Source organism: Dermacentor albipictus, chromosome 1 (assembly GCF_038994185.2).
Source record: "Dermacentor albipictus isolate Rhodes 1998 colony chromosome 1, USDA_Dalb.pri_finalv2, whole genome shotgun sequence".
In the NCBI taxonomy this organism is placed as follows: domain Eukaryota; kingdom Metazoa; phylum Arthropoda; class Arachnida; order Ixodida; family Ixodidae; genus Dermacentor; species Dermacentor albipictus.
In genome coordinates this window covers 89,473,525-89,499,700 of record NC_091821.1, presented here as the reverse complement: position 1 = coordinate 89,499,700, position 26,176 = coordinate 89,473,525, and the positions used below count along the sequence as shown (strand labels likewise).

General features: G+C 47.1%; 1 protein-coding gene across 1 annotated transcript in view; it reads right to left on the bottom strand.

The window, feature by feature from the left end:
- Positions 1-26,176, bottom strand: part of LOC139057269 (phosrestin-2-like) — a 789,714-nt gene that overhangs the window by 288,082 nt on the left and 475,456 nt on the right. The window contains exon 4 of the mRNA XM_070535167.1: positions 7,015-7,077. Within this exon, the coding sequence (XP_070391268.1) occupies positions 7,015-7,077 (63 nt within the window). The remainder of the gene's footprint in view (positions 1-7,014; positions 7,078-26,176) is intronic.

Sequence of the window (26,176 nt, the reverse complement as noted above, 5' to 3'; positions counted from 1 at the left end):
GTTGCCGCCGGCTATGCCGTTGCTCTCTGCGGTTGAAAAGCGTAGCGGGAGTTGCGCTGCCACGCAATGCGTACGAAGGCGCTCGCGTCCGCGCTGAGCGAGCCACGCGCTCCGGTGTTTCTGCAAGGTTGCGTTACCCCTGCTGAGCACAAGCTCTTCCAGTGAAGGAAATGCTCAGAGACCAGTGGCTTACAAGTTTCGGAAGCTAGTCTTCTTGTAATAGACATTCTGTAGAACCAGGAAGACGAAGTAAATAAAAGGTTGAACAAACTAATCCGTCAGTGCCTTATTTAGGAATGAACAAGACATCTGTGAATCAAGGTAATTTAGCTATAAGAAACTGATCAGTATCTTCAGGCACCATTTGAGAAAGCAGCATTAGCAAACTTCTGACTTCAATACAGTAGAAGTTGAAATAAGAATTTGGGCTCTTAAGTTTTTGTTCCGTATTTTTTGCGTAAATCCGACAGGAAAACTCAATGAGAGTTGACGTACATGAATTAGAAGCACCGTTTTGAGGAAACAGTGCTGAAAAATGTTCGAGCAAATGCGTTGTGTGTAAGCATATAACTTATTAACTGCATTTTTTTACAGACCACAGCCCTAGCCTGGACAACTCCACCTCCCTCGAATCTGTCTCGTCAGTGATAGGGTATGTGATATGTGCGGTTCTTACTTTTTCAACCGGCATTTGTTACATATACATTTTTATCATAAGTAATCCCAGATAACTGTTGCGACAAACGATTTGCTTTGTTAGGATTGTCACATGCAAAACAAGAAACCATGGCCCGTGCTCTTGAGAAATTGTACGATGGTTTGCTATGTGTATGCGCCTATAGGACGTGCAGTTTGTACTGTAGATACAAGATAGTCTGGTCTGCAGTAGTGTTTCTGTCTATTATATCTCTTCCTATACAAAAGTTGCTAATAAAAATGCGAAATAAAGCACATTTCTCTGCCTGTTATTGTCCTGCCGAAACGCAACAGCCACGCGCTATGGCGTGCTGACTCACGTAACAGAACGGCAGATCGCAAAATTTTAGGAAACACGGATGCATGTGCTGCTGGAATTTCAACAATACAGGCACAAGCACACACACAAAAAGAAACTGTTATTACATGAACAAGGAGGCTGAAAATGACAGCTGTTAGAACAAAGCAGACTGCAGCAGCAAACGCAACTCGTGCTCGTTTCCTTTTGCGTTTGCCGAGACAACCGCGCACACGTCGAGCGCATTGCTGACGACAAGCGAGATGGCCATCTTCCCCTCGCTCGTCAGCAAAACCGCTGCCATAACAGCAGGCCTAATTGTTTTGTTTCTTCTTTTTTTCTCACAAGCATGGCCTACAAAGCACCAAGAGAGAAACTGGCGTGCTCGTGACGCAATTCCCGTTTACCTAGGGGGTATATACCAGCTGACATAGCCGTGGTTTCACCTTTTGTTATTTCCGGTTTCTTGACAGCCGGGGCAGCTTGGACTTTCTTTTCACAATGTTTTTTTTTTCTATTCCTTGCCCTCAGCTCTTCAAGTTATGCCAACACGCATTCACTAAAGCACGAACGTAGGTCTCTCGCTTTCGCATCTAGCCGCGCTTCATTTCTTCGTCAGCGTTCCGCCACGTGCAGCTAGCGTCAAAGAATGAAGCCAAAAGCGGCCCCTCCATCGCCAACATCGAGGGAAAGTGCGCGACCTATAGGCACGAGCGAGGACGTCGGCAGTTGGGACGAGCAACAAGAAACGATCGCTAAGCCACGGAGATGATCTCATCGGGTAGCATCCAATAGCAACACTCGCTGGGACGTTATCATTAATGCCTGATGGGCTATACGGCGTGCCTTTGATCCTGCAGTTGATGCGTCATTTTTGTTCTCGCCCGCTACGTTTCTCTTCACAGTGGTTGCTGTCCACGTGCCACTCGATAGCGAGTGCGTCGTTAATAATTGACGGCTCGCACGTGATGTTATGACTGCCGTGTTTGAGTTCCATTCGTAGTTCCTGGAGACATTCTAGAGATGAGCGGACTGGATAAATTCACCCGCTTTTACTGCAATATGTTTTACATTAGGGAAAACAACTGTTATAACGCCTTTCGAAGCCACCTTTTTTTTCTGGAAAGGGTGACGAACATATGACGCGAGTGCGTTCCATGAAGGATGCCCTGCTATAAGCTCAGAAACAGTTCGAAGAAGCTGTCTCATTGTAGCTCATTCCTGGTTCCATGGGTATACAGAGCATTCAAACTGAACAAAGGCGACATGACAATGAGATCTCGCAGGGTGAAACATTTAGGCACCACCAAATGGTCGAAGTGAACGGCAGGAAGGCGTGGTCAACAACGGATGATGTATTTCTCGTGTACTCTTAGAAATGTCGAGCGATGGTCATTGCACCAAAACCCAAGAAATTGTGGGAGTATCCTGTATTTAACTTTCTACACGACAAGCATCAGAACGGTGCACAATGAAGGTGCTTCTCTTAACACTGCTACATCCCAGAATAAAAGGGACCCGGTGGACTGACACCATTGACTTGGCTCGGATTAATTTACTTTGCTTACGTCGGAGTCCTTGGGCTTTCGGTGTCGTCTATCTTATCCAGACACCGCCAATTATATAGATAACGAAACACACACACACACACACACACACACACACAAACGGAGGACCGACCTTTGTAACTCTGCGCTACCTAGGGTAATATATACTCTCAGAGGTTTCCCAGTACTTGATTAACCGACTACAAAGGCGAACAAAGAGAGCACGTCCCTGTGATCAAATTTCAGAGCGCGCTCGGGAATAGCCGGTGATGCAATAAAAGTTGCGCTTAGCGCGCGAGTAATTGTTTCAGAATCGCCAAAGTTATGCATGACGACAGTGGTGGACGTCATTAGATCGCAGCCGTGGCAAGCTGTGCTAAATGCATCGCAGTTGTGGATAAAAGCCGGTCGGGGAAGCTAATCAATGCTTCTTCCATCTACCTCGTCCCTATATACACCCTCATTGCCCTTCCACATACATATTTCTCTTTCTGTCCCTTTTTTGATTCTATATTTCAGTTCTTTTGTCACCCCAAGCAGCTATGGCAAATTAACATCTCGGTGATGCTTCCTTCGCCTATAGGTGGGAACGCAGCGTGGGTGGCCATTGAACGATTGGTAAAAAGGCAAGGGCCCGCAAAATTCGGAGTACGCGATTGATAAACGGCCTAGCGTAGCCACCCTATAGAAGCAACATTGAATATTCAGGAGGAGCGCGCAGAGAAAGTAACCTCGCCGCTCGTAGGACGCTTTTTTTGAGGCGATGCGCACCACAAGAGCAGCATAAGCGAAGGAGCAGCTGGTTCGTTGAAATCCAACGCGCCGCTATCTGGTCAAGTGAGGCGGCCGCAGGGAGATGGCTGAGAAGGGGAGCGTACACGACGCGTATGTTGGCATGGCACCGGATATATACGCATATACGCTTTTCTAGGTCTGCAGTTCGCGCGGCATTCCGTTTTCTCGGCACATCGTGAATGTGCGACGTCGAAAAGGACATTCTTGAAGAGAAAAAGGAAGATGGGACGCATACGCTGAACCAAAACGTAATCGCTTTCGAAAACACGCAAGAAGCTGCAGAATGGTCATAGGTGAGCATATGTGGAATATCTCCTGTTCGTGGGACAAGGAATACTGTCAGCACCATATTCGCGTGCCAGAGTTCTCTTTTTATCATGCCAAGTACAAGCAACGCAGTAACAATCTACGCATAAGCAGTGCATGAGTAATGCGCGGTGTATGAGCGCCGAGTGATGAGTGGCGCATGAGTTAACGGCGCATGAGTGGAACACATTAGCTGTTCGACATGACTGTTTAGCCTCCATTGTTCCTTCACCAAAATAAGGATTCCTGCACCGATGTCATTCCAAAGAGTTTTTAGAAATGGTTCAATCATATTGTCTGAGTTGGCTTAACAGTACGAACTTGAAGCTCCTGGAGCTGCAGAGTAGCGGAGTGGCAACTCTGTAATTGGAAATATTCTGGAATAATTCCACATTTTGAAGCACCCGGAATGGAATGGGAATATGATGATGGCACTAGTCGGGCATATGGAATGGAATGGAGTGAGAACCCGAGGTTCCGGATTGGAGTTGGAATGGGATGGGCATTAATACGGGAGCTCTAAATGTTGGTTTTAAGCGAGCCTACAAAAACGGTAAGCTTGCCAATTACGAGAAACTAGACTTTGCGCAATTTATTCATTTCTCAATTTTTATTAAATAGCGGCTCTTTAAGTGTCTGCCTATCGGTGGCTGCTTGTGCAGCGGTAATTATAAACAGCATAATATTTTACATAATCTGCACTTTTGAAGACCCCAAAACCTTCCTGCTTTACAAGGTTGAAGTGCATTTAAAGACAGCAACTTTTGATTAAGAAGAATGATTCGAGTTAGAAAGAGCATCACGAGCTATGACAGAAGAATGGAGGTTACAAACGACGTCGCAGACAGTTGAACCTTGCGCTAGTCCACGGAAGTTTGGAAGGAGCGCCATATATTTTCGCACAATGTCGAATGTATCCGGACGGCGCGGTAAGAGGCGATCAGAACGTTGTATGCTATTAAATGTGAAACAAAACATTGACTTGAATAAACATGGCCATGCGTCTAGCTTATAGGTTAGTCATCAAAGTAACAGAATAATCTTCCTAGATGAATGGCAGGCACAACGGCGTCATATTTTTTGTACTTTGCTTTACTCTAATAAAAATGAGCTTCAGAAGGAGGACAGATTTTAGGAAATGGTGAATTTTACCTAAAGGCGAGACTTGCTTGTATCGCAGCGTGCGATGTCGGCGTGAACCACGTAACACGTGTGCAGCTAAAATGAAGATAATTTCAGTAGTCACGAGCACCTAGCTGTAGTCTGTAGCATTTGCAAAATCAGCGCACCGTGCTGTCGGAAATTGGCGTAATGTTTGGCTTTGAAAGAAAAGCAGGCTAAATTATAAATTGAAGAAAGATTCCGCAGCATCCATGTCAAGATGACTGCCGACGCTAATGCACTTCGCACTGAAGCAATATAGCGACTCGAGGTATTACCACCCTCGAAACACCTGATGTATTAGGCGTCAACTGCAGCGGCACTCCTCTTTCGGGCTTCCCTATGAACACACTGCGCCATCTAGCGATGCGGCCTCGAAGCCTGCGCGTCTTCTTAGAAATGCATGGTGCTCCGTCGCAACCGCTGAGAAACGCATCACGCGGCAGCCGGGCTCATCTGTCGCGCTTTTTCTGGACACGCTCCGCCATTAGTGGTTCTGCCGAAAAGCTTGCACGTGGCCTCCGATACGAGATTTGTGGCACGCCGGTGCGTACAGACTCTGAGAATTGTTCCCTTCCACGGCGCACATCGAGTGGCGCTCACTCAGTGACCCAAGTTGTAGAGAGATTCATATATCGAAAGGAACTTCGTTGTTTGTCTCTGAAAGTGGTACAGAAATCAATGAATTCATTCAACTATACTGCGGGCACCTGCAATGTCCAAGCAGGACAGATCACATGGTGCAATAACAAAGCATTCTTCAAATGCAGATACATTTCGACAAAATCTGTCAATGTATTAGGGAAGAAAAGCTCAAACAGCTTCGTCTTAGCAAGATACGGGCGTACAACTTTAGTGTGCTTTTGGCGTGACGAATATTTTCGCGGAAGGAGCACGTACTTGTGTAGTGACAGGCCAATTTGTCGTTGTGGAGCAGATAGAAAAAAAAACCTTATTCAATTGTCATCTGTCGCCAAGCATGGAGCGGCTCCAGCTGTAGCCGCTGTAGCATCCTGCACACGGAGGACATGGTGCGATAATTGGATAAGATAAATCAAGTCGCGTTTCCCAATGAAACTCATAGACTTGCGAAATGCTATGACTCAAATATAAGATATTACAGCACGCTACAAACGAAGTACTATTCAATAGTAAACATTTTGGCCCGGTGACATCCAGCTGCGTCCCGTTTGCATACAGTTATTTAACAAACAAACAAACAAACAAACAAACAAACAAAATGAAGGCGGCCGGAGAAGCAACATCGTGAACAAGCCCACGCTGCAGCGCATATTTCCAAGGCTGTCAATAATCAACAATTTTATCCCTTTGCGCACACTAACCGCGAGACAGAAGTTATAAATAAATGGTCAATAAGAAAGCCTCGCGGCGTGACAACATTTATGCGCTTCTTAATATTAGAGGAGCTGCACCATGAAAGATGCCAAAGACTCTCCTATCAATCTGAGGTTGATCAACAGAGCAAAAAGCACAATGCAGAACACGCATCAAATGAAAACATATTACAAGGAAAACAATATTTTCATTACAGTAACCCTGGAAGCGTTAAAATGCGAGCGTGGTGCCATGTCCTTTACATACTCTCGTGCCCACTCGCGATGTAATTCAGACTTTGTTACCGACCGCGAGCCATCCGGCGTTAATAACGAGGTATGCAATTTCGGGGTTTCGCCCAAGAATTCGGTCTAGCGGCACAATCTAATCACTCTCGCATTGCGCGTCAGCTGAACTCAACGCCACATATGTAGTGGGCAAGAGAAAATCACTAACTGGAAGGAACAGAAACCAGAATTAAGTGCAAGCAGGAAGCGAGCGCGAATAGGAAGTTTGAGCTGAGGGAGGCGTCGAAGACGTTGTGTGGGCTGTTTTGCTGCGCTCCGATGCAGGCGCATCTCCTCCACCGCACTCGCAGCTATAGAGTATATAGGCGAGGTGCGTGCCTGGAAGTCATTTTTGTAACATTCGTTTCTTCTTTTTTTCTGTGACTTTTCTCTCTCGTTCTCTCTTTCAGGAAGACCATCTTGTCAGTAAAACCCTACAAAGAGTATTCATGCGTTCCGCGTTCCTTTTTCTGACTGTTTAAAGCCATTTTTTTGTGTGTGTGTGCCAGTGCGTCTTGACGCACCTCGCATTGTAAATTCCGCTGGCATTAACAGAATCCAGAACTCGGTTATAGTCAATGTAGTTCACCTGTATCCGTGAATGCGTTCAATGCCGCTTGCTCCGGGTTGCACATGCCCCTCGGTCTGCTTCCTGCATTAATGAAAATCAGATGAACAGCTTGAGAAAGCGCTCGCATACAACATCGGCATTGAAGGTGCATGCCGACTACGCGGCCGCGTATAGTTTATTTTTTGTCTTGTACGGTTTCTGTTCAGTGTAACGAAGCGCGTTGGTTCTCTGTGATGGAGCTACTTTTGTTAATGACACGCGTGATCGAAAGTGCGCTGTCACCGCTTGCGTCACAAACTGGGCTGGGATCACAAAATCGGCTCTTCATCAAAGTGCCGAAACAATCGGTTCGCGGGCGGTTAGCATTTCAAGCCTACTCGAACCGAATCTTCAATTGGTTTCAACTATGCACCAAAACGCAAAGCATCGTATACATTCTTGCCGTGGGATGTCTGTATACAGCTGCCAAACGAGTGAACAAACTATACTCATTATGAGTATGACCGCGCAAAAGACAACGAGGAAGTAAAGAGGACGGGTTTACTTTTTCTGTCTTGTCCTCGTCGTGTTTTGAGCTGCCGTACTCATAGTGAAGCATTGCCTCTTTGCCTTTTTTCCTCTTTCTATTCCCCTTTCCCCACCCCCAGTGTAGGGTAGCAAACCGGATGCTCTTCTGGTTGACCTTCCCGCTTTCCTATATTTGTTATCTCTCTCTCTCTTGCCAACTAGCTCGATTGTTTGTTCTATTGAACAAACATATTGTCACTTTGCGACGACCACCAGACTGGGGCTTTTACACATCCGGGGAGCTATGGAGGGCGTAAGAGCGCGAAAATTTCCGCACACTAGCACATTTTTCTAAGTCTGCAAAATCTCGCGTTTTCTGTCTTCTGCCGCTCACCATCTACACTCGGCATCCACGGGACGCCATACAGTCTACCTTATACCCGTGTAGGGAACGTTCAACTTCCAGAACCGCTGAAATTCAAACCGGATGGAAGTATTAACTGGCCCACCGTGGATATGCCGTATTTACTCGAATGTAGGTAGGCCTTTCTTTTTAGAAATTGTCACCTAAAATGAAATATCGACCTACATTCGAGACCAAAGAACCTCGACCTACATTCGTGAAAAAAGCTAACAAAAGTAGCGAGCTCACTGAGTTCCTAAGCCGTACCCATCGTAGAGCAATTTTAGAGATAATCCAGACTGGAATTAAGAAATGCTGCTTATCCATTGCGCTCGACGGCATCGAGGAAGACGTCGTTTGGGGTGCCAAGGACGCCGGCGAAGCATCCGACGAGGACGTCTCTGACAGTTCCGATTTGCATGCAGCTTATGGCAGCGACTAGCGAGATTTAGTAGCCGAGCTTGGGTATATAAAAGTGTGCCATCCCTATTGCAAAACCCAGTGCCACTGGGACCCAGTGCGCCTGATTATGGGCCCAGTGCAGCGCGCTGGATGCTGGGGCGCTGGGATCGCGCAGCGTGCTGGGAGGCACTGGGTACTCGCGCGAAAAACAGCTCTAGCGCGTTAAATATGCGATGCCTGGACGCCGTATATATTTTTTTGAATATAGAAAGCAACAAGGAGCGTTTTATTGCAATAAAAAAAAAGAAAAAAAAACGCTAAAATAAAACTGCCACGACCAGGATTCGACCGTCCGACCTACACATCCGAAGCCCGACACCTTACCACTACGCCATGCCAGCAGACGGAAACACGAGCGTAATTTACCATGTCAAAGCCGAGAAGCAGTTTGTTTCGCAAAGCTACGTCTTCTACAGGCATGGTTGATGCGCTATCGCCCAGCAACTAAAACTCACGCCTGTACCAGAAAGAAAAGGTTGCTCTCCGTATTCAGCAGTATGCTTGGAAGTGCCAGAACATCGATTTTCACTTGCGATCGCTATTTTTAACTTCGAAAAAAAGTCCTAAATGAACCGCCGACCCGGGATCGTGTATGGGCTGTTTCTGCCGATTTCGATAGCCGTTTCTTGTTCTTCACGCAAAGGATGTGCAACGTTTCCTTAGTTCAGTGATGCCTTTCAGTCAACACGCCTGTCTAGTCATATATCTTCGTCAGAAAAGCGCAGGCTAGTGCTGGGAGCCTTCGGCGATAGCGCATATACCTGTGTTTATGACGCGTCACATCAGCGGTCATCGCTTCTTGTGCTGACACTGTACACATGAAAAAAATGTGTATTTAAGAACACCGATGCGAAAGCTTAAATATAGAGTGATTTATCCTTGTTATATTTCTTGATACCTGAGCCTAGACGCGCCGATAGCGTGAGGACGGACTCGGCTGATGCGTTAGGCCTAAGCTTCGGTGGGGACCGATCTCGGCGCGGGTAGCTGGCGAAAGCTAAGAAGTGCGTATTTTAGCCTCAAAACTTTTTTCGGTACAATAGGGAAAGTGGAAGCGCACGAATCACTTCAGCTTTGTTATCGGTGCGATAATATCATTCAGCGATAAGCTTCGAACTCGGGGTCCGTCGCACGTCTGAACGACTTCTGCATTTCATGTCCACTCCACATGAAGTCAAACGTTACGTGCGAACTACTTAAAAACGCGGCGTCCTCTGCGTTTACGTGGTTTCGTTCAAGAATTTAGCTATTCGCCAAGTCCAAAGGGAAAATAAAAAAAGCGAAAGTGATTTTCAGTTTCAAGTGCGCATGAATAAACATGGGCAGCTCACGCACCTTTATTGAAAGCTGGGACACGAAATAGGGTTTTATAACCCCAAGATATAGCGTTACTTAGGGCAAGAGACTAGTATCAAGCGATAAAATTGTATAAATTAAGTATTAAATAGTCAGCAGCGCTCGTCCATGCGTATGGAACCAGCGCGGCACAAACACAACCAGCGCAGTTTCCAGTGCGAACCAGCGAACTGCAGCGAGAACCAGCGCCTGTACAGCACAAACCAGTGCGCCCCAGCGTCATGGCAGTGGAACCAGCGTCTCTTCCAGTGTGACCCAGCTCTTATCCAGCGTTCTCACTGGTGTTCCAGTGAGTCCCAGCGAGTGCCAGCGTACCCAGTGCGACCCAGCGCCAAAAAGCGCGCTGGTTTCACGCTGGAAGACACTGGGAGACGCTGGTTTTTGCAATAGGGATGTTCCAAGTTTTTAGCTCTTCTAAAAAAATAGCGGTCGACATATGTTCCAGTTTTATTTATTTATTCATTATTATTTTTTTCTCTCATCAGCGAGTTAAATAGATAGGGGTCGTCCTATGTTCGTGATAGACATATTTACGAGTAAATACGGTAAGCAAGATAGGTTTACAGTATTGGTGAAAGAATTAATAATTGAAGGAAAAGATTAATAGTACCGGAACACTTGCAGGCATTGTTACGATCGGCCTGCAGGGGTACTGCTCTGCAAAGCTATCTCAGCCCGATGCACGTGCTTTGATCGACCCGGGGTGGTGGCGCCCATCAGAGAACCGGCGAAAACGACAGCGCTAACCCTCCATGAACTTCCTTTGGAAAATTGGAGACCACGGCAGCGTTAATCCACCATGCGCCTTCTTCGCAGAGTCGGCGACGGCAGCAGGGCTGGCCACGTTTGGCGGACCGTGTATTGTTGGTTGATTTGCCGTGGCCTTCATAGTCTCTTTGCAGCAAGAAGAGCTTCTCTAACAAAAGGGTGCTTTGCGGTACGTTTTCCTTCGGGCCCAAGGACTCGTCACAGTCTGCTGACACTCGTGGCGACTACCGGAGAAAGTCAGCTCAGGAAGTAAGAGTCGCCGGCTGGGGTCAGGTGTGACCGCCTGGCTACGAGGACCCGCTCAACTCTGGTTCTGGGAATCCAAAGTGCGTACGTGTGTGTTTGAGCCCTTCCCCTCAAAGGCGGGTTGACTACGCACCAATGCCTGTGGACGGTCCGATTGGACGAAGGTTGGACAGCAGTTTTCGCTCCCCTATGGATCTAGGAAGGACAGAGGCTTTTTAAGCAGCAGTGTGTCGGCTGCTAGAGTGTGCTCGTGCTCGAGAAGCAGTGTGCTTGGAGCTGTGTGCTGGTGTGGTGTATGCTTCGTCTTGCGTGCTCCATTTGGGAGTCACGCTAGACTGTCGAATGTAGCTCTTGTTTTAATGTAAATATGTAAATAAATCCTCTACCCCTAGTCCCAACGAAGAGCCAGGTCCTCCCTACGACCACAACCTAACAGCATATGTACAATATAAAGGTAGAGGTCTTAGATCAAGAAGAGATTGACAAAATAGCAGGCTGCTATGCATGTATACAATACTGATTAGCTCACGCAGCCTAGGTGACTATTTGTCGTCGTGATGTTTCGAAGAGGATGCTAATAGAAATCATCATAGCATATGGCACGTGGACATCTCCAGACTGCACGCATGGAGGCTCCATAGTACACCGCACTTCCACCGCGTTTGTGAGCGTTGACATTAGGTCTCAGAGGACTGATATGTACACACGACGACGCGCGAGTACGTTGCTTAACCGTTCGTAGGTGTAAGTGGTGTTATTTTCTCTGTGAGGAAGTAGCAATTGTAATAGTTTTGCAGTAAGCAGGCGTGTGTGAAGGCTGTATTGTAAGTTTGGCATACCTGAAAAACCGAAGTTGCAAGGAAATTGTATAAAAAGTTTGACACAATCCTTACTTTCATAAAAATATATATACGAACATCTTTTGTACATTTGCGTTTCTGCACGTTTGTAAACTGCTTGCTATATAGCGCAACGGGCGAAACGTGCAGTGTGTAGCTTCATAAAGGTGCCAGTGAGGTATGGTGGCTGTGTGTTTAGTTCTTCGGCTTTCACAATGCAGAAATGGGGTTGGCGAACGCAGATAACGAGCTCATCCAGAACGGGTCAGGGTCTCTATTCTGGACATTCCGCCATTTTCCTCGAGACATGACATGGGCGCGACGTGTACAAAATGGCGCGGATGGCCCCGTTTTGCCGTCGTAACGTGACGAAAACTTGACGTTTTGTCTAAGAAACTGAAATGAAGGCACTGAACCTAACGTTCTCGATAAATCAAAAAATGGCTGTGGCTTAGGTAAGGTTAAGCCCAGGATGCGAAGCATACTAGCCTTTATTTTAGTTGTTGAACCACTGTTTAGCCTGGTGAACTGCTGTTGCTTGGCTATATTTGGTTCGGCTAGACGAAGAAACAACTCATGCATTACTTCTTCGCCTTCAAGAGTGGAACGCGACAGCGTTCCCGTCGACCCGCCAAGGGGTGTAAGACAATGGGCTACAGGGCAGCGACTACGCGCCCCGCATTGGACGCGGTGAGCGTCGAGCAAAGCAGCGTTCGGCGCGGCAACGAAATGTGCGCCTGAGCAAGAGACGCACGCCTTAGAAACAGCGCGTTTCTAAGGCAACACCGCATTCACTAGAGGCGCTTTTGTACCGCTTTGAAGCGTTGTACTCGTGGCTCAGTGGTAGCGTCTCCGTCCCACACTCCGGAGACCCTGGTTCGATTCCCACCCAGCCCGTCTTGCAAGAGTTGAGCCAAAGCGACTTCTCCTCTGTCGTGACGTCACGGTGTCACGTGATTTCATGGTCACCGCCGCGCCTGAGGAGCTGGGTTGAGCCCTCGTAATATGCTTCGCATAAAACAGTTTTCCTCCTCAGTAAAAACAAAGCAGCTAGCTCAATGCGGACGATTATTCCATCAAAAACCTTCTCGCTTCCGTCGTCTGCTGCGTACAAGCCGTCGTCTGCTTCATTAGCTAGTATGCGTGTCCCCAGGAAACGGAGTAAGTCATCACGTATTGGCAACATCGCGCTTGTTTTCTACCTTGAGACAACTTGACCTTGATTAAGTCATTGAACTTGATTACACTAAGAACACAGCAGTGAAAAGTGCAAAAAGTCGCAGAGTGTTTGTAATGTTCAACCAATATTATTACAAATAAATAAGTTCTTTAAAAAAATTATGGCCCAAAACACAAATGTCCAAACCACCCGAGAGTGATGCAAATACTATGATCACGCGTTATGAACAAAAGACTTTCATGTGGCGCCAAACGACGGGTAAAATGTGGCTATACGCATTCCGCTCGGCCGCCATTGCATATGGCTGCTCATTAGCATAATTCGCGCGGCTTGCCGCACCACAAATTGTGGCGGAAAATCTCTGCAATTGCGGCCCAGCGCAACGTCACGCAACGTCAAAGTGACGTTTACGAAACGGCCCTTCCCGTGACGCTGCCCACGGCATATTCCTTCAGCCAATCAGCAAGCTGACATGGCGCCTATCTTGGATCGCCACCACATATTCGTGAAATTGCAGATGCATTGCACTGGCTTCTGTACGCTACCGCTCACTTTCTTTTAGAAGCGCTAATGTCGCGATATAGCTTCCAGGGACAAGAAAAATGTATTAGTCGATAAAATTTGCAGCTTCACGTCACGTTTCGTCATCTTCATGAAAAAGCAAAATTGCATTAGGAAAACTTCCGTTTCCCGGCACAAATTTCAAGACACGTCAGCTCTCGACAGCCAATCAGAGAGTTAACATGACAGATAATGGTGACCGCGCAGCCGCCATGCGTATCGAGAATAGAGCCTCTGTACTGCTTCTTAAAGCCAGGAATCTCTCGTCCGAACTATCTTTTTAGTTTAGCATTTAAGAATTCTTATGAAAAGAACCAGGTTCAAAAGGTCGCGGCCTATCAAATATGTGGCATCATGACCATGCATAAGAATGCTAATTGCAGTGGCCTAAGCGTTTGTGGCCTACCATTGCCGAATACACGAGGACGTACTCAATCACGGCCACCGCGGCCGCAATCCAAAGAAACGGAACGAGAGAAAAAAGAAAGCCCATTGATTTTCTTGTTGACCATTTAATTAGCGCGAACGAAGTCGATAATATCTGCATGAACAAATACATAGCAGAGCAGCTTAGGTCTACAAGCGCTACAAGGTCTACAAGAGCCGCTCAGGTCTACATACATACATACATACATGTATGATCAAGTGTTTCTGGTACCTCACATTATTTACAGTTTGGGTTAGTATCACTGCCACCTATCAGATGTCTATAACGGTTGGTGAATGCGACCTCAGGGCGAATCCGGTGCACCATGCTCGTTTGTCACGAAATGCCTTTCTTGGTCCAATTTGCGTACTCGCAAATTTGCGCGCGCGCGCGTGTGCGTGTGTGCGTGTGTGTGTGTGTGTGTGTGTGTGTGTGTGTGTGTGTGTGTGTGTGTGTGTGTGTGTGTGTGTGTGTGTGTGTGTGTGTGTGTGTGTGTGTTCAATGCGAAGGCAAGTGCACAATGATGATGACGCTAGATTGTCTCAGACGCTCCATTTGTTTTTTACGCCACGTTATCTAACGCGCAATAATTTATTTCTTCGTTTCGATGCGACAGACTCCACGCCACAGCTTGTGTAATTCTCGCGAAATAAACGTTCGCTGAAGGTGCAATGTAAACGAAACTGGCTTGGTGCGTGAAAGTTTGCCTTTCTCTTTTCAGTGATCGTCCCAAAATGAAGCTTGAGGTCCTCGGTCATCGGGAACTTTGCTTGCTTCAATGGTTTTACAGTTTCAGAAACGACAAACTTACTCGTTCCCACGCATCCAAAAGCGCTTTCGTTCTCTGAGCTTCAGCAACGTTGCCAGAATACCACCGTTGCAGACGGATCATCGATCGGAGGTCTGGCTCCAGTGCTTATGCCGGTCTCTCGATCACCGGCGATGCCCCCAGGACGCCCAGCACACGAGTCGCGCCAAATTGGATCTCTCCAGGACGTGGCCATGAGTGAGGCAGGAATCCGATTCGTGCCACACTCTCTTCCGGAGCTGATTTGAGGCAGATGGCGGCGGACATTGGACGCAAAATCTGTTCCGGCATCGAATTAGCGCTGAGGTCTATCCGCCCTTTACCCGGTAGTCAACACTTGGCTGTTCCTGTGTGCGCATCCTTCTTTTTGTGCCTTTGTCTGTAGCTTTCCTACAGAGTGGTAAACAAGTGGACTGCTTTCCTACGAGCACCGTCCATTTGTAATTGTCGCGCAGCATGACAATGGGCCGCGGAGGTGTTCCCTTGTTTAGAGATAACCAAAAATTACACAGCGTAAGCTACCCAGATTTATAGCACTACTGCCATTCTTGGGCAGCGCACATCAAAACGAAACACTAGCAGAAATGCGGCACAAGCGCATATTGGACAAGCAGATTTAAGAACGGATAAGTTCAAACTCAACCACTTTTCAATCCTTCTGCAAGACAGTGCAATGCCGGCCCGACCCGCGGAGAAGGTTGAGCAGGCGTTAAGCACTCCCTATACGTGGGCCGATCCCGAAGATAGTGTAATGCCGGGCCGACCCGCGGCGGAGGTGAAGCAGGCGTTAAGCACTCCCCATACGTGCGCCGATCCCGAAGATAGTGCAATGCCGGGCTGACCCGCGGCGGAGGTGCAGTTCGCCATTAAGGGGCCCACATACACAGCTTCGGTGGTCATCCTTCTTCACAGAGTGGAAGGGCATTGAGATTTTTTTTTTTGCTCACAACAACAACACGAACATTTCGTTGGACGTGGACGGTAGAGGTATACAGCTTCGCTGTAAAACGCACTCAATTCGGCGCATCTCGATGCGATATTATCACAACGTGTACTTCTCGCCAATGAACCCAATGGTGCTGCAGCAGTTTTCCGTATATTTCACGATTACGAACATGTCGGAGGTGGACCTATGATCCACAAATTCGCAGAAACCTTAACTAACCTGCCGCACCAAATCGCAACTCTTCAGAGAACAGTTAGCCCCGCTGACCGTTCTTCGTTCGCAGACAGGCGCAAGGGACCCTTGTCGAACATACTGCGGTCATGCCTTTCGTTTTGTCACTCACAAGCAGTTCCTTCTTGACGCTTCTTTGAGAGGCTGTACTTTAATCAAAATAGTCACGTAGGCCACTCGTAAAAACTTGGAAACTTGCATAGCTCTTGTACACGACGGCGTGTGAGACGCCGTGCTTCAGCATACGTTTAAAGCATATTTGGCCGTGTCCGTACACACTTATGCTTTAATGCTGTTTCGACTACTTAATGAAGTCAATGCTGCAGGTGAGGTTTTGCGCAAAAAAAGGGAAAATCTACGCGTAGTATCTAACTGCGACACGGCAATCAATACCAGCGCGGCTAAGGGCTAGCGTTTATGACAAAACAGACATTAGCAGTGATTGTAGGCATTCAATACGTTGTAGACAGAAGGCTATAGAGTAGAATGTACGTAAAAATCTTCGGTAACACCGAAATAAACAGAAATCATGCAGCGCTAACCTCATCAGTTTGCAGTCAGTGGCCAATAAATATTACGATTACGAAATGGTTGCAGGTTGTCCGTCCTTAGCGTTGCGGCAGCATCTCCGATTGCTATACGCTACAGGGCAAGTGCGTCTGTCGGCCTCGCACAAATATCAGCGAGAAGAAGGAAAGGTAAGTCGCGGTGAAATACAAAATTACAGAACCGGTTGCCAGCGGGGCAAGCCACTAGATTGGGCGAGTAGTCGGTTTCATACTATAGTTAGCTCCAGAAAACAAGGTCAAAATTTACAAGGTGAAATTTACTTTTCTGTACCTAATAAAATTGACACTATGTAACGGGACACACACACAAACACACGTGCACGCACGCACGCACGCACACAGGCGCATAAAATACAATACAAAACATTGCAATACACTGTTTGTGGAACTCCAGAAGCGTACTTTATCGGTTGGTCAAGCTATAGGAGAGAATGAGCAACGGGGTAAGAAACGGCTGTGGAAGAAACTGCGATTAAGCCGATTACAGGGCCGGTAGTTTTTAGCGGTTCATTTCATTTACAATTTCTCTTATCATGCTTAGTGCCGAGTGACCGGTTTAACGATAATGGCAGTCGGCGGCAGGCTAGCCAATGACAAACGGCGAGAAAACTGCTAAATCAAACCCAGCTTTACAATATGGCCCGAGGTATTAACTAAGTAAAATTTACAGGCTCTCCGTGTAAAGATGAAGCATTACTGCGACAGCGTTTGTTTACTGGCGGTCTTATACACGAATGGATGTACGAACCTCTGACGGCGGCGCTATTGCCTTGCCAGCGGCAGTGTATACTGCCGTAGTAGTCGATACAATTCACAGCCCCGGCCTAACGCTATGTTGTAATTCTTGCATGCCACCGTTGGCAACCATCTCTATGCATCTATATCCTCACGGGTCCCTTATGAATGGCTTGCTGAACGCAGGCTCTATTTCATTGTGCAAGAGCGAGCGGCGAGTGGGACTGCGTCCCTTACTCGCAGTCCTTGCTGATGATTAAGCTTTATCAGGGCCGCGATTTTGTAGCGATCCTTGTTCTCATGCTATTCCTTACCGCGCCTTTCTCGCTTCGTCAGTGGTCAGAGCGCCGAGCCACCCATGTCATCAATGAGATCAGCCGGCCGGGAGTGGTGAATGATAAGATTGGCATAGAATCTACCGGAAGACCTCGCTATTAAATCACAGCCCGGCATGGTATATTGGGTACCCTCGAGCTTTCTCAGATGAATTTCCGCCGTCGCCGTCACCGCGATGTTCCGTATGAAGGTAAATCGCTCTGGCATCGCGGCTGCGCGCCGTATGGTATGGTATGGTGCGAGCGAAAGCTTGCTAGGGTGAGCCGAGAAGTATGGTGGCTTGATGCGGCAATGTCTGCGCGCGCTCGCAGGGCACGAAGGGGGAGGGGTTGTGCAGCCTCTTCTTGCGCGCGCAAGCGGGAGAATGAGAAGATGCGCGCACGTTAACAGGGGTGAGGGGAGGGCGCAGGTGAGTGCGCATCTCCTCTTCCACTTCAGCTGCGGTCGCTGAGCGCGACCACGCGCGTTTTATCGTGGATGCATTCTGAGTTTGGTTCGAAGAATAGCCGGCTGGATATAGCTGATAGCTTCGTGTGCGCTGTGCCCTCGCGCACCTATAGTTCATGTTGGAGCGAGGGGCAGCACGAAGAGGAGTTCACTCGCCGCTGCTGCCGCTCTTCCTCATGCTAGCGCTCTGACAGCCAGTGTCCGCGGTCATGGAGTGAGATGTGTTCGTGTTTGCCTCTGCGCGCGTGACAGCGTGCTTGGTAATTCAGTTAGTAAGCGAATGTTTACAGCACTTTATGCAGCTGATAAAACGATTACCATTACTTTGTATAGCCGTCTTATAATTTGCTATCGCAATCAATGCTTTGCCTTTCGGGCGGAACTGCGACTTTTCTGAAATTAAATAAAAGCAGTGGCTCTTTAGAACCGCTCATCCAAAAATATCGGATACACAAGCCCGAAAAAAAATAGAAACAAAGAGAATCAAGAAGAAAATATCAATGACCACTTTTCTGCAGAGGAAATGGGGGACAGCAAATACAAATATCGTATTCTTTCCGTTAATATGCATAACTGTTCGCATGGTGACAAGAAAACGAGACTGGCCGGTGGCTTTTCTCTATATGTGCCTGAAATCACGATTTTTTCTGCTGCTGGTCACAGAGGTAGTGTGTTCGATTCCCGGCCACGACAGCCGGATTTCTATGAAGGTGGGATAGAAAAGACGCTCCTGTAACATGGTTCGGGTGCTTGTTAATGAGTCCACGGTGGTAGAAATAAATACGATCCAACCCTCCTCGTCCCCCCCCCCCCCCACACACACACTACGGCGTCTCTCACAGCCAGTGAGTTGCATTGGGATTTTGAACTCTATGATTTCATTTTGGATTTTTTCACGATTGGCCGGAACCTCGTCTTAAAAAAAATGAAGAAATTGAGGAGCCATTCCACTCTGTCAATGTGGATGACCAGCGAAGTTGTAGCACGCCACACAGGGTGAGACAAGAATACATGCACTTATTTTGATCATTTGGTAACAGTAGGGACGATAGGTTTGTGATTACTGTGACATACACTGATTGGTTCGGTTACAACTTTAGACAGAATCTTGGCCAAAGTTAAATCTATACACGACCGTTGTAAGTGGTTGAGTGACTTGGATTGGTGTGGCACTTCAAACCAAACGCTTCCAGCACAAACTGAGTGAACCATTTCTTGTCTGGTTTTGAAATGTCCACACTGAAGTCTACAATGATGATCAGGAGTAATGTCATCACGGCTAACCCATGCAAAGTGCGTGGTCGTGAATTTATCGATATCACACTTGGTTGCGCCTGGAGATACATACACAGTGGATATAACAATTTTAATAATAATAATATTTGGGGTTTTACGTGCCAAAACCACTTTCTGATTATGAGGCACGCCGTAGTGGAGGACTCCGGAAATTTTGACCACCTGGGGTTCTTTAACGTGCGCCTAAATCTAAGCACACGGGTGTTTTCGCATTTCGCCCCCATCGAAATGCGGCCGCCGTGGCCGGGATTATATAACAATTTTGTCTTTCGTTTGTACGACACAGACATCCCACAGTTGGCGTTCTCCTCTTGTGAGTAAAGGGTCTATGATTGTACATACATTTTGTCCTTTGCGTATACGGCAACACCTCCTGCTGGTGAGTCCATGTGCTGTTCACAAACAATTCCAGCATACCCATCGACTTGAAACAATGCCTCTTGATTTATTTATTTCATTTCGCATTATCTATTCTTCTTCTTCTTCTTCTTCTTCTTCTTCTTCTTCTTCTTCTTCTTCTTCTTCTTATTATTATTATTATTATTATTATTATTATTATTATTAATAGGGGGTGGAGTGTCTCGAGCCTGCTTCACCTCGGCCGTTGTTCGGCCCGGTAGCGCACTATCTCCGGGATAGGCTCACGCTCTCCTTTTTTAATGTTGACGCACGGACACGAAATATACATGCACCCTAGCCATACACGACTTTGCTGTAAAACTTCTAAAAAAGTCGCTTTGACAATAGGTATCCCTGTATGGGGGGAAAAAATAAACAGCGTAAAAATTATGCGGATCCGACGCACTGTGAGGACCAGGTGACTACTTTTTTTGACGTAGATGCTTGCGTTGAATTTGACATGTGTTGCCGTCACGTGAAGTTACATTAATGCAGATAATGTTTCGTGCCGTTCGCGCAAAGAATACGATCGAGCCCAGTGTCAGTCAACACAGAACCCCGTTGCTTTATTTGCTCAACTATTTATGCGTTGTGCGTAGATACTACGCTATGTTTGCAGATAGTGTGCTTACGTTATTTAGATGCATATGTTCAAGTGATACATGTGATGGCACCACTTCTGTTGAAAGCAATGCACGAGAATGGGAATCAGGCTGACTTTCTTTTATTTGACAGAAAGGGAACCACCGTCTCTGCTTTATACATTTGAGCTATCTGTACCCGCGACGGCTTCCATCCGTCTGCCATTCTCGAAATTCCCGAGGAACAACTTTCTAAATAATGAAAGACAAAGTGTGAGCAAATTAGGTGGTAGAAGAGTGGTTGGGTATGCGTGGTTCGGAATTTGGTGCGAAATTCTCTCTGCCGAAGCGAAGTCCGACGGTGAACGCCGGACGCCGCACGCCGACGCTGGATTTTCTGCGACATGGGGCTCACGCGTTAAAATGTATACATCGCTTTGCAAAGATTAACAGGAAGCTTTAGCTCGGGCCCAATTCTGAGGCCGCCTATTAAAATACATGTAAAACGCAGAAACGATTTTCTGGGACAACTGGGCCGATTAAAAAAAATAATTTGTTGCATTTGCAAGAGAGAGTTAAATTCTAGTGACTGTTTGAAGCGGAATTACGATTTGCCTGAGTTCTTTTAAAAGCAATTTTTAGAAGTTGATCAGTCTGAAAAAAAAAATCATGAGCCATTCCACGATGTGAAGGTGGTTGACCAGTGAAGCTGTTTAGTACACTACACGGAGGTGAGACGTAATTTTGAACAAAGGTACCAACTCACTCATGGTCTTGATGGGTGGTCATCGTGACGAAAGGTACGCGCACTCGTTTATGGTCTTGATCGGTGGTCATTATTTCACTCGCAACTGCAATGACATTCTTTGATGATGCCAAATCGATGCACTTACGCCGCTAGGTGGTTGGTTGGGCCGGATCGGTGTGGCATCTCACGGGATGTGTCTGCAACACGGAACGCGTAAACCGCTCCCTTTTCGGTACGGACACTTCTACATTGAAATCACCGACAGCGACAATAGTAGTAGTGCCATCGCAGCTAATTCACGCGTAGTGAGTAGCCATGAACCTTACGCGACTATGAATCATTGCATTTTTTGCTTGCTTACGGGAGTGTGAGTCATTGCTCACGGTGGTATGAGCCATTGATGATGACAGTTTTCGACATGCTGTTTAGTGTGTTGTATGTGCGATTAGGAAGAATTTAAGCACTGTTCGCTTCACTTTGCTGAGTGCTTGTAGCCTCTGCCTTACGGGGCTATGAGCCATTGCATCTTCTGCTTGCTTACGGGGGTATGGGCCATTGATGATGATAGTTTTTGTTCACGGAGAACAAAAATGCATGGAACTCTAGCCATATACAGCTTCGCTGTAAACATAGAAGCACGGTATTTACAAATCCGTAGTTCTCAATTAGAACAGATATCGCAACTCTGTAAAGTGTATCCATTAGAGCATTCAAAGCGAACAAATTTGACATGTCAGTTGATGTCTTATATGTATTTGTTACATTGTCTACAAGGAATTTGCAGAAGTCCTACTCACATATTAGTGATAAATGTGAGAGCCATCTGCCATAATAATAATAATATTTGGGGTTTTACGTGCCAAAACCACTTTCTGATTATGAGGCACGCCGTAGTGGAGGACTCCGGAAATTTTGACCACCTGGGGTTCTTTAACGTGCACCTAAATCTAAGCACACGGGTGTTTTCGCATTTCGCCCCCATCGAAATGCGGCCGCCGTGGCCAGAGCCATCTGTAACACATCAAATTTGTCCGCTTTAGATGTACTATTAGATGCAATTTACAGAATTGTTATATACTATTTCCTTTCGAGTTACAGAGTTGTAAACTCTGTAGTTTCGTTTTCTGAAAATCTGCGATTTTAAGCAATTTTCATTAAATCTTTGACGGCCTAAATCGAAAATTCGCTATCAGCAGTCACTGGAATTTAACTTTTTCATTTAAATGCAACAAACGTCATCAAATTTGGTGCAGTAATTGACGAGAAAAACGATTTCTCGTTTCCCGTGTATTTAGATTGGAGCCTCCGAGCTAAAGCTTCCTCTTAATCTGCAAGCCATTGCGCCACGTTCTCCTAGCGCGTCTCACCCTTTCAAAAAGTAGTGCCTATATAATTGAGTAGAAAGTGAAATTAAGTTCAAGGCTGAAAGTAGTGTAGCGCCCGGAGCCATCTATTGGCACATCCTAATGGACCTTTTTGCAATTCCGCTACGCGCATTCGCGCACCCTCGCCCCAGCTGCATTCCAAGCTGCACCGCCATTACCGCAGGGCAGGTAGGTGTGCGAAGTGAGTGCCTGATTCCTTGCATTATCCGCGGCAATTTCCTGCGCTTGAGGGACTGAACAATGATATCTTATCGTGTTCGAGGCGAGAATATTAGTTAAAGAAAACACTTCAGCAGTTCGTAGGAAATACTGCAAGCGGTTTTGTCGACGACAGCGAGCGATAAGCTCAGCGTTTGCGCATGCCGGACATGTGCTTTAATGTCGATTGCACAAACCGGCGTGGAATGTTGAACGTATTGTATAGGTGTGGCGCGTACGGTCAAGCTAAAAAAAATAAATAAACTATGCTATGTTACCGGTGAGTCAACCCGCGATTCTTACCGAGTGAGGCAAGCCGGCGTTCTGGTAAAAGCATGACACCAGCGCTGTGACCATTCGAACTGCACTTGCCGCCCTATGACTGATTCAGAAGTATCGGCAATGTTTTAATCTACCGGTATGTATATCGCAGGGTTTTTAGCATTGGCTGAAGTATGCGTTAGCGCATGCAGATGGAACTAGCTGTACGGTTACTTAGAGTCAAACAACAAGAGGCAAGTCGCCACACAGCCCATCGGAATGCATCGTACGAGACTAAAGCGACACACTCGCGGTGCCGCGCTATACACAACTCGCGAATCTTAGTTTTTTACAGGCAAATGAAATGTTACGCGCTTGACAAAACAACGTGTTGCTTCCACTTACCTGCCCCCCCCCCCGCCCCCCCGCCCCCCCCCCGCCCGCTCACCCTCCGTACTATGCCATGCGATACATATCTGGAGATAAAAGCAACACTTGCCCTGCAGCACACTCGCAGTAGGGTGCGCAGAGATTTTGCACGTTCTTTGTTCATCATGATCAGCTGCTGCTTGCACGGCCCGCTCTAGACAAACACGTGCGTGCATGCGTATGTTGACCGCCTCATTCACGTCAAGCCACTCCAAACGACGGTCGAGTTTATCCCGAAGAAAATCCTGCCGCAAGGAGTTTGACGCTCACACATGTCTTCACTAGTTGGATCAAAGTACCGGTCAAACTGTCGAAGAATAAAAGACTGGTGCATCTCTCAAATCTTGGTTACATACGACCTGCACGTCGTATCGGCGTGTTGCCTTCGCGTCGGTAAATGGAAAATGTGTTATCGCTACCCGTGAGCAAATACACGCGCGCTAGAGCAGGACGATGAGAAGCTCTTCGACAACACAGGCAAAAACAAAATGAAAAAAGAAAAGCAGAGACACCCGTCGCTAGAACCTGCTTGGTGAAACGCTACCACTGCATAGAGGCGAGAAGCGGCGGGAGCGTGCGTGTCTTGCCCGTCAAAGTTAGTTGAAATGGCGGCCGCTAGAAGGGTCCCTTATACTGGAAAAATGTCCATTGAGACATCGTCAAATTTTCTTTAGGGTCACACTGTACTCTAAGCACCATTTGCGTCATATACACCCCGATGCAAGCGCTTCCTCTTTGCGATTCATGTACTGTTAGATTGTATAGTTTTTATTCATCTGGGGTTCTACTTAGGGCCATATTTTACGACATTATTCTCCCTTTGTGCGCATATTTGTTATCTTTGCTAAGTGACAAGGAGTAGCCGGTGCCGCCATAAAGGCGCCAACCTCTCTTAATATCCATTTCATAAAAAAAAATGCGCGGTGGAGGGCGGAGAGTTCGGATCCTGTCGATGTTGTGACGTGGCTGATCTTGAATTTCTTGCAGATTAGTATCGACGGAATGACTACCGCACCAGTAGAGCATGAACAGTTGGTAGCAGAGATACGGTTACGCTACCATCAAGCGGTGGAAGGAGGCCACGACATTGTATTTCAGTGGCGAATCGGGCACTGTAACATTGCTGGCAAGGAAAGTGCCGACAAAGCTGTGAAATCACCTTGATACCATTGTCGAGATCGGATGCAGCGTGGCACCTCAGCGGTCTTGCCCATATTATTACTCTAAGGAAATGGAACACATCGGAGTTCACTAATCGGCGCCTATATGCCATGAACCCGCATATTATGATGTAATTTCTGCCTGGTTATAACTGACGGGAAGAAACGCTACTGTGCCGCTTGCGAGCAGGAGTTTCTCTCACAAACACCTACTCATTCCTAATTGGAATGGCGGGCAGTCCCAATTGCAGCAGATGTGGTGTCGACGAAACGACCAAACATAGCCTGTGTGACTGCCCTACATACGAAGACGAGAGGAGTGCCCTTCGCACAACTTTGGAGCACTTAGACGACCGTCCTTTCACAGAGGAGAAGATCTTGGGCACGTGGCCTCGTGCGCCTGCTATGTGCAAGGCCACAAAGGCGCTGGTGCGTTTCTTGATATGCACCAGCCTGTATGACCGCCTGTGACTGACTCAATGACGCACGCTTGTGTGCATAACAGTAGAGACTGTGACCTTCTTTCTTCCTTCTCCTCTTTCAATCCCCTTTCCCGCTTGCCCAGTGCAGGGTAGCCTACCGGGCTCAGCCTGAATACCCTCCATAGCTTTCCCTTATGACCTACATATCTCTCTTTCTCATAAATTGCAGAGTGATATTGGTTAAAGTCGTTGCTTCTTTGTCTACCATGTTTAGCCCAGTCCAGTGTGTTAATGTTCAACATGTTTTATTTGCCGTGGTGCGCAAATTGTGTTCTGAATGTTTACGACCTCCATGATAAAGAAAAATCAACCCACTCGTTCTCACGGAGTCTCCACTTTTTTCAATCTTGCTGGGAGGGGGGTGATTGTGACTTGTGCTGCCCTGAAAGGAGGCCGATGACCTGCTATTTGGCAGCAAGAAGACTTTTGTTTCAATTTCCGCCCTATAAGTAAAACCGATCGTGTAGCAGGTGATCCCGCTTTCCGTACTCTTGCTCTTTTCTAGATCTTTTTGGGGAAGCACCCGAGCCGATCCCATAAATACCGAGCAAGATTCAGCCAGCGTCTCTACCGGTGTCGCCTGGCCAACATAACGCAGGCATCGTGACGTTGCGCAGACTTTTGCTTTTCTGCGTTTCGTCTCCTTCCGTATAGATGCCGAGTGACACGACGCCAGCCAACGCCGACAGAAACGCTAAATGTTGGTCATTCTTTACCGCGTGTAGGGGCCACACTACGAGGCAGAAGAAATAACATTTACTCTTCTGAGATCGGTGCGGACCTCCCAAGCAAATACGAAACAACAAGACGCAGCGCTTGCCCGCTGCCCCGGCCGTCACGACTTCTCCCGGTCATTGCTAGCAAGTGAACAGCGAAGTAACGCACTGCGAGAAATCTTCGAACTTGTTTGTAGACGGAATTTTCTGGGACAGAGTAACAACTTCTTTATAGATTATCCTGTGAAGCCAGTCCTAGAGAGACTAAGCTCGCATTAGCCAGTACAGCTCATATCGCTCACCTTAACACGTGCCATTTCGCAAAACATCAGACGCTATCACCAGGAACGGGATAACGCGCGAGCGCACCGCAAAAGCCCGCAGAAACCCGCACACAAGCAAAAGATGCGTGCGCATACGCATGCAACGCCAAATGTCGTGGCTACGTTCGTCGCATACGCACTGTTGGCACACAATTGGCTTGCGGACGCAAGTCCGTACGGTAAAGTAAAACTGCCTATTACCAGGACTAGTTGACCCAGGCATGCGATTGTACACCCTCTAGGATATGCACATATGTTACAAACCAAAACTGCGCAGATTGTGCGCTGGTACCAGGATTCCTTACATGTCTCAAGGCTCGACTTAGTTTACTCGGCGAAACCCCGATGCCAAACCCGGGGAAAGAGGTAAAAAGAAAGATT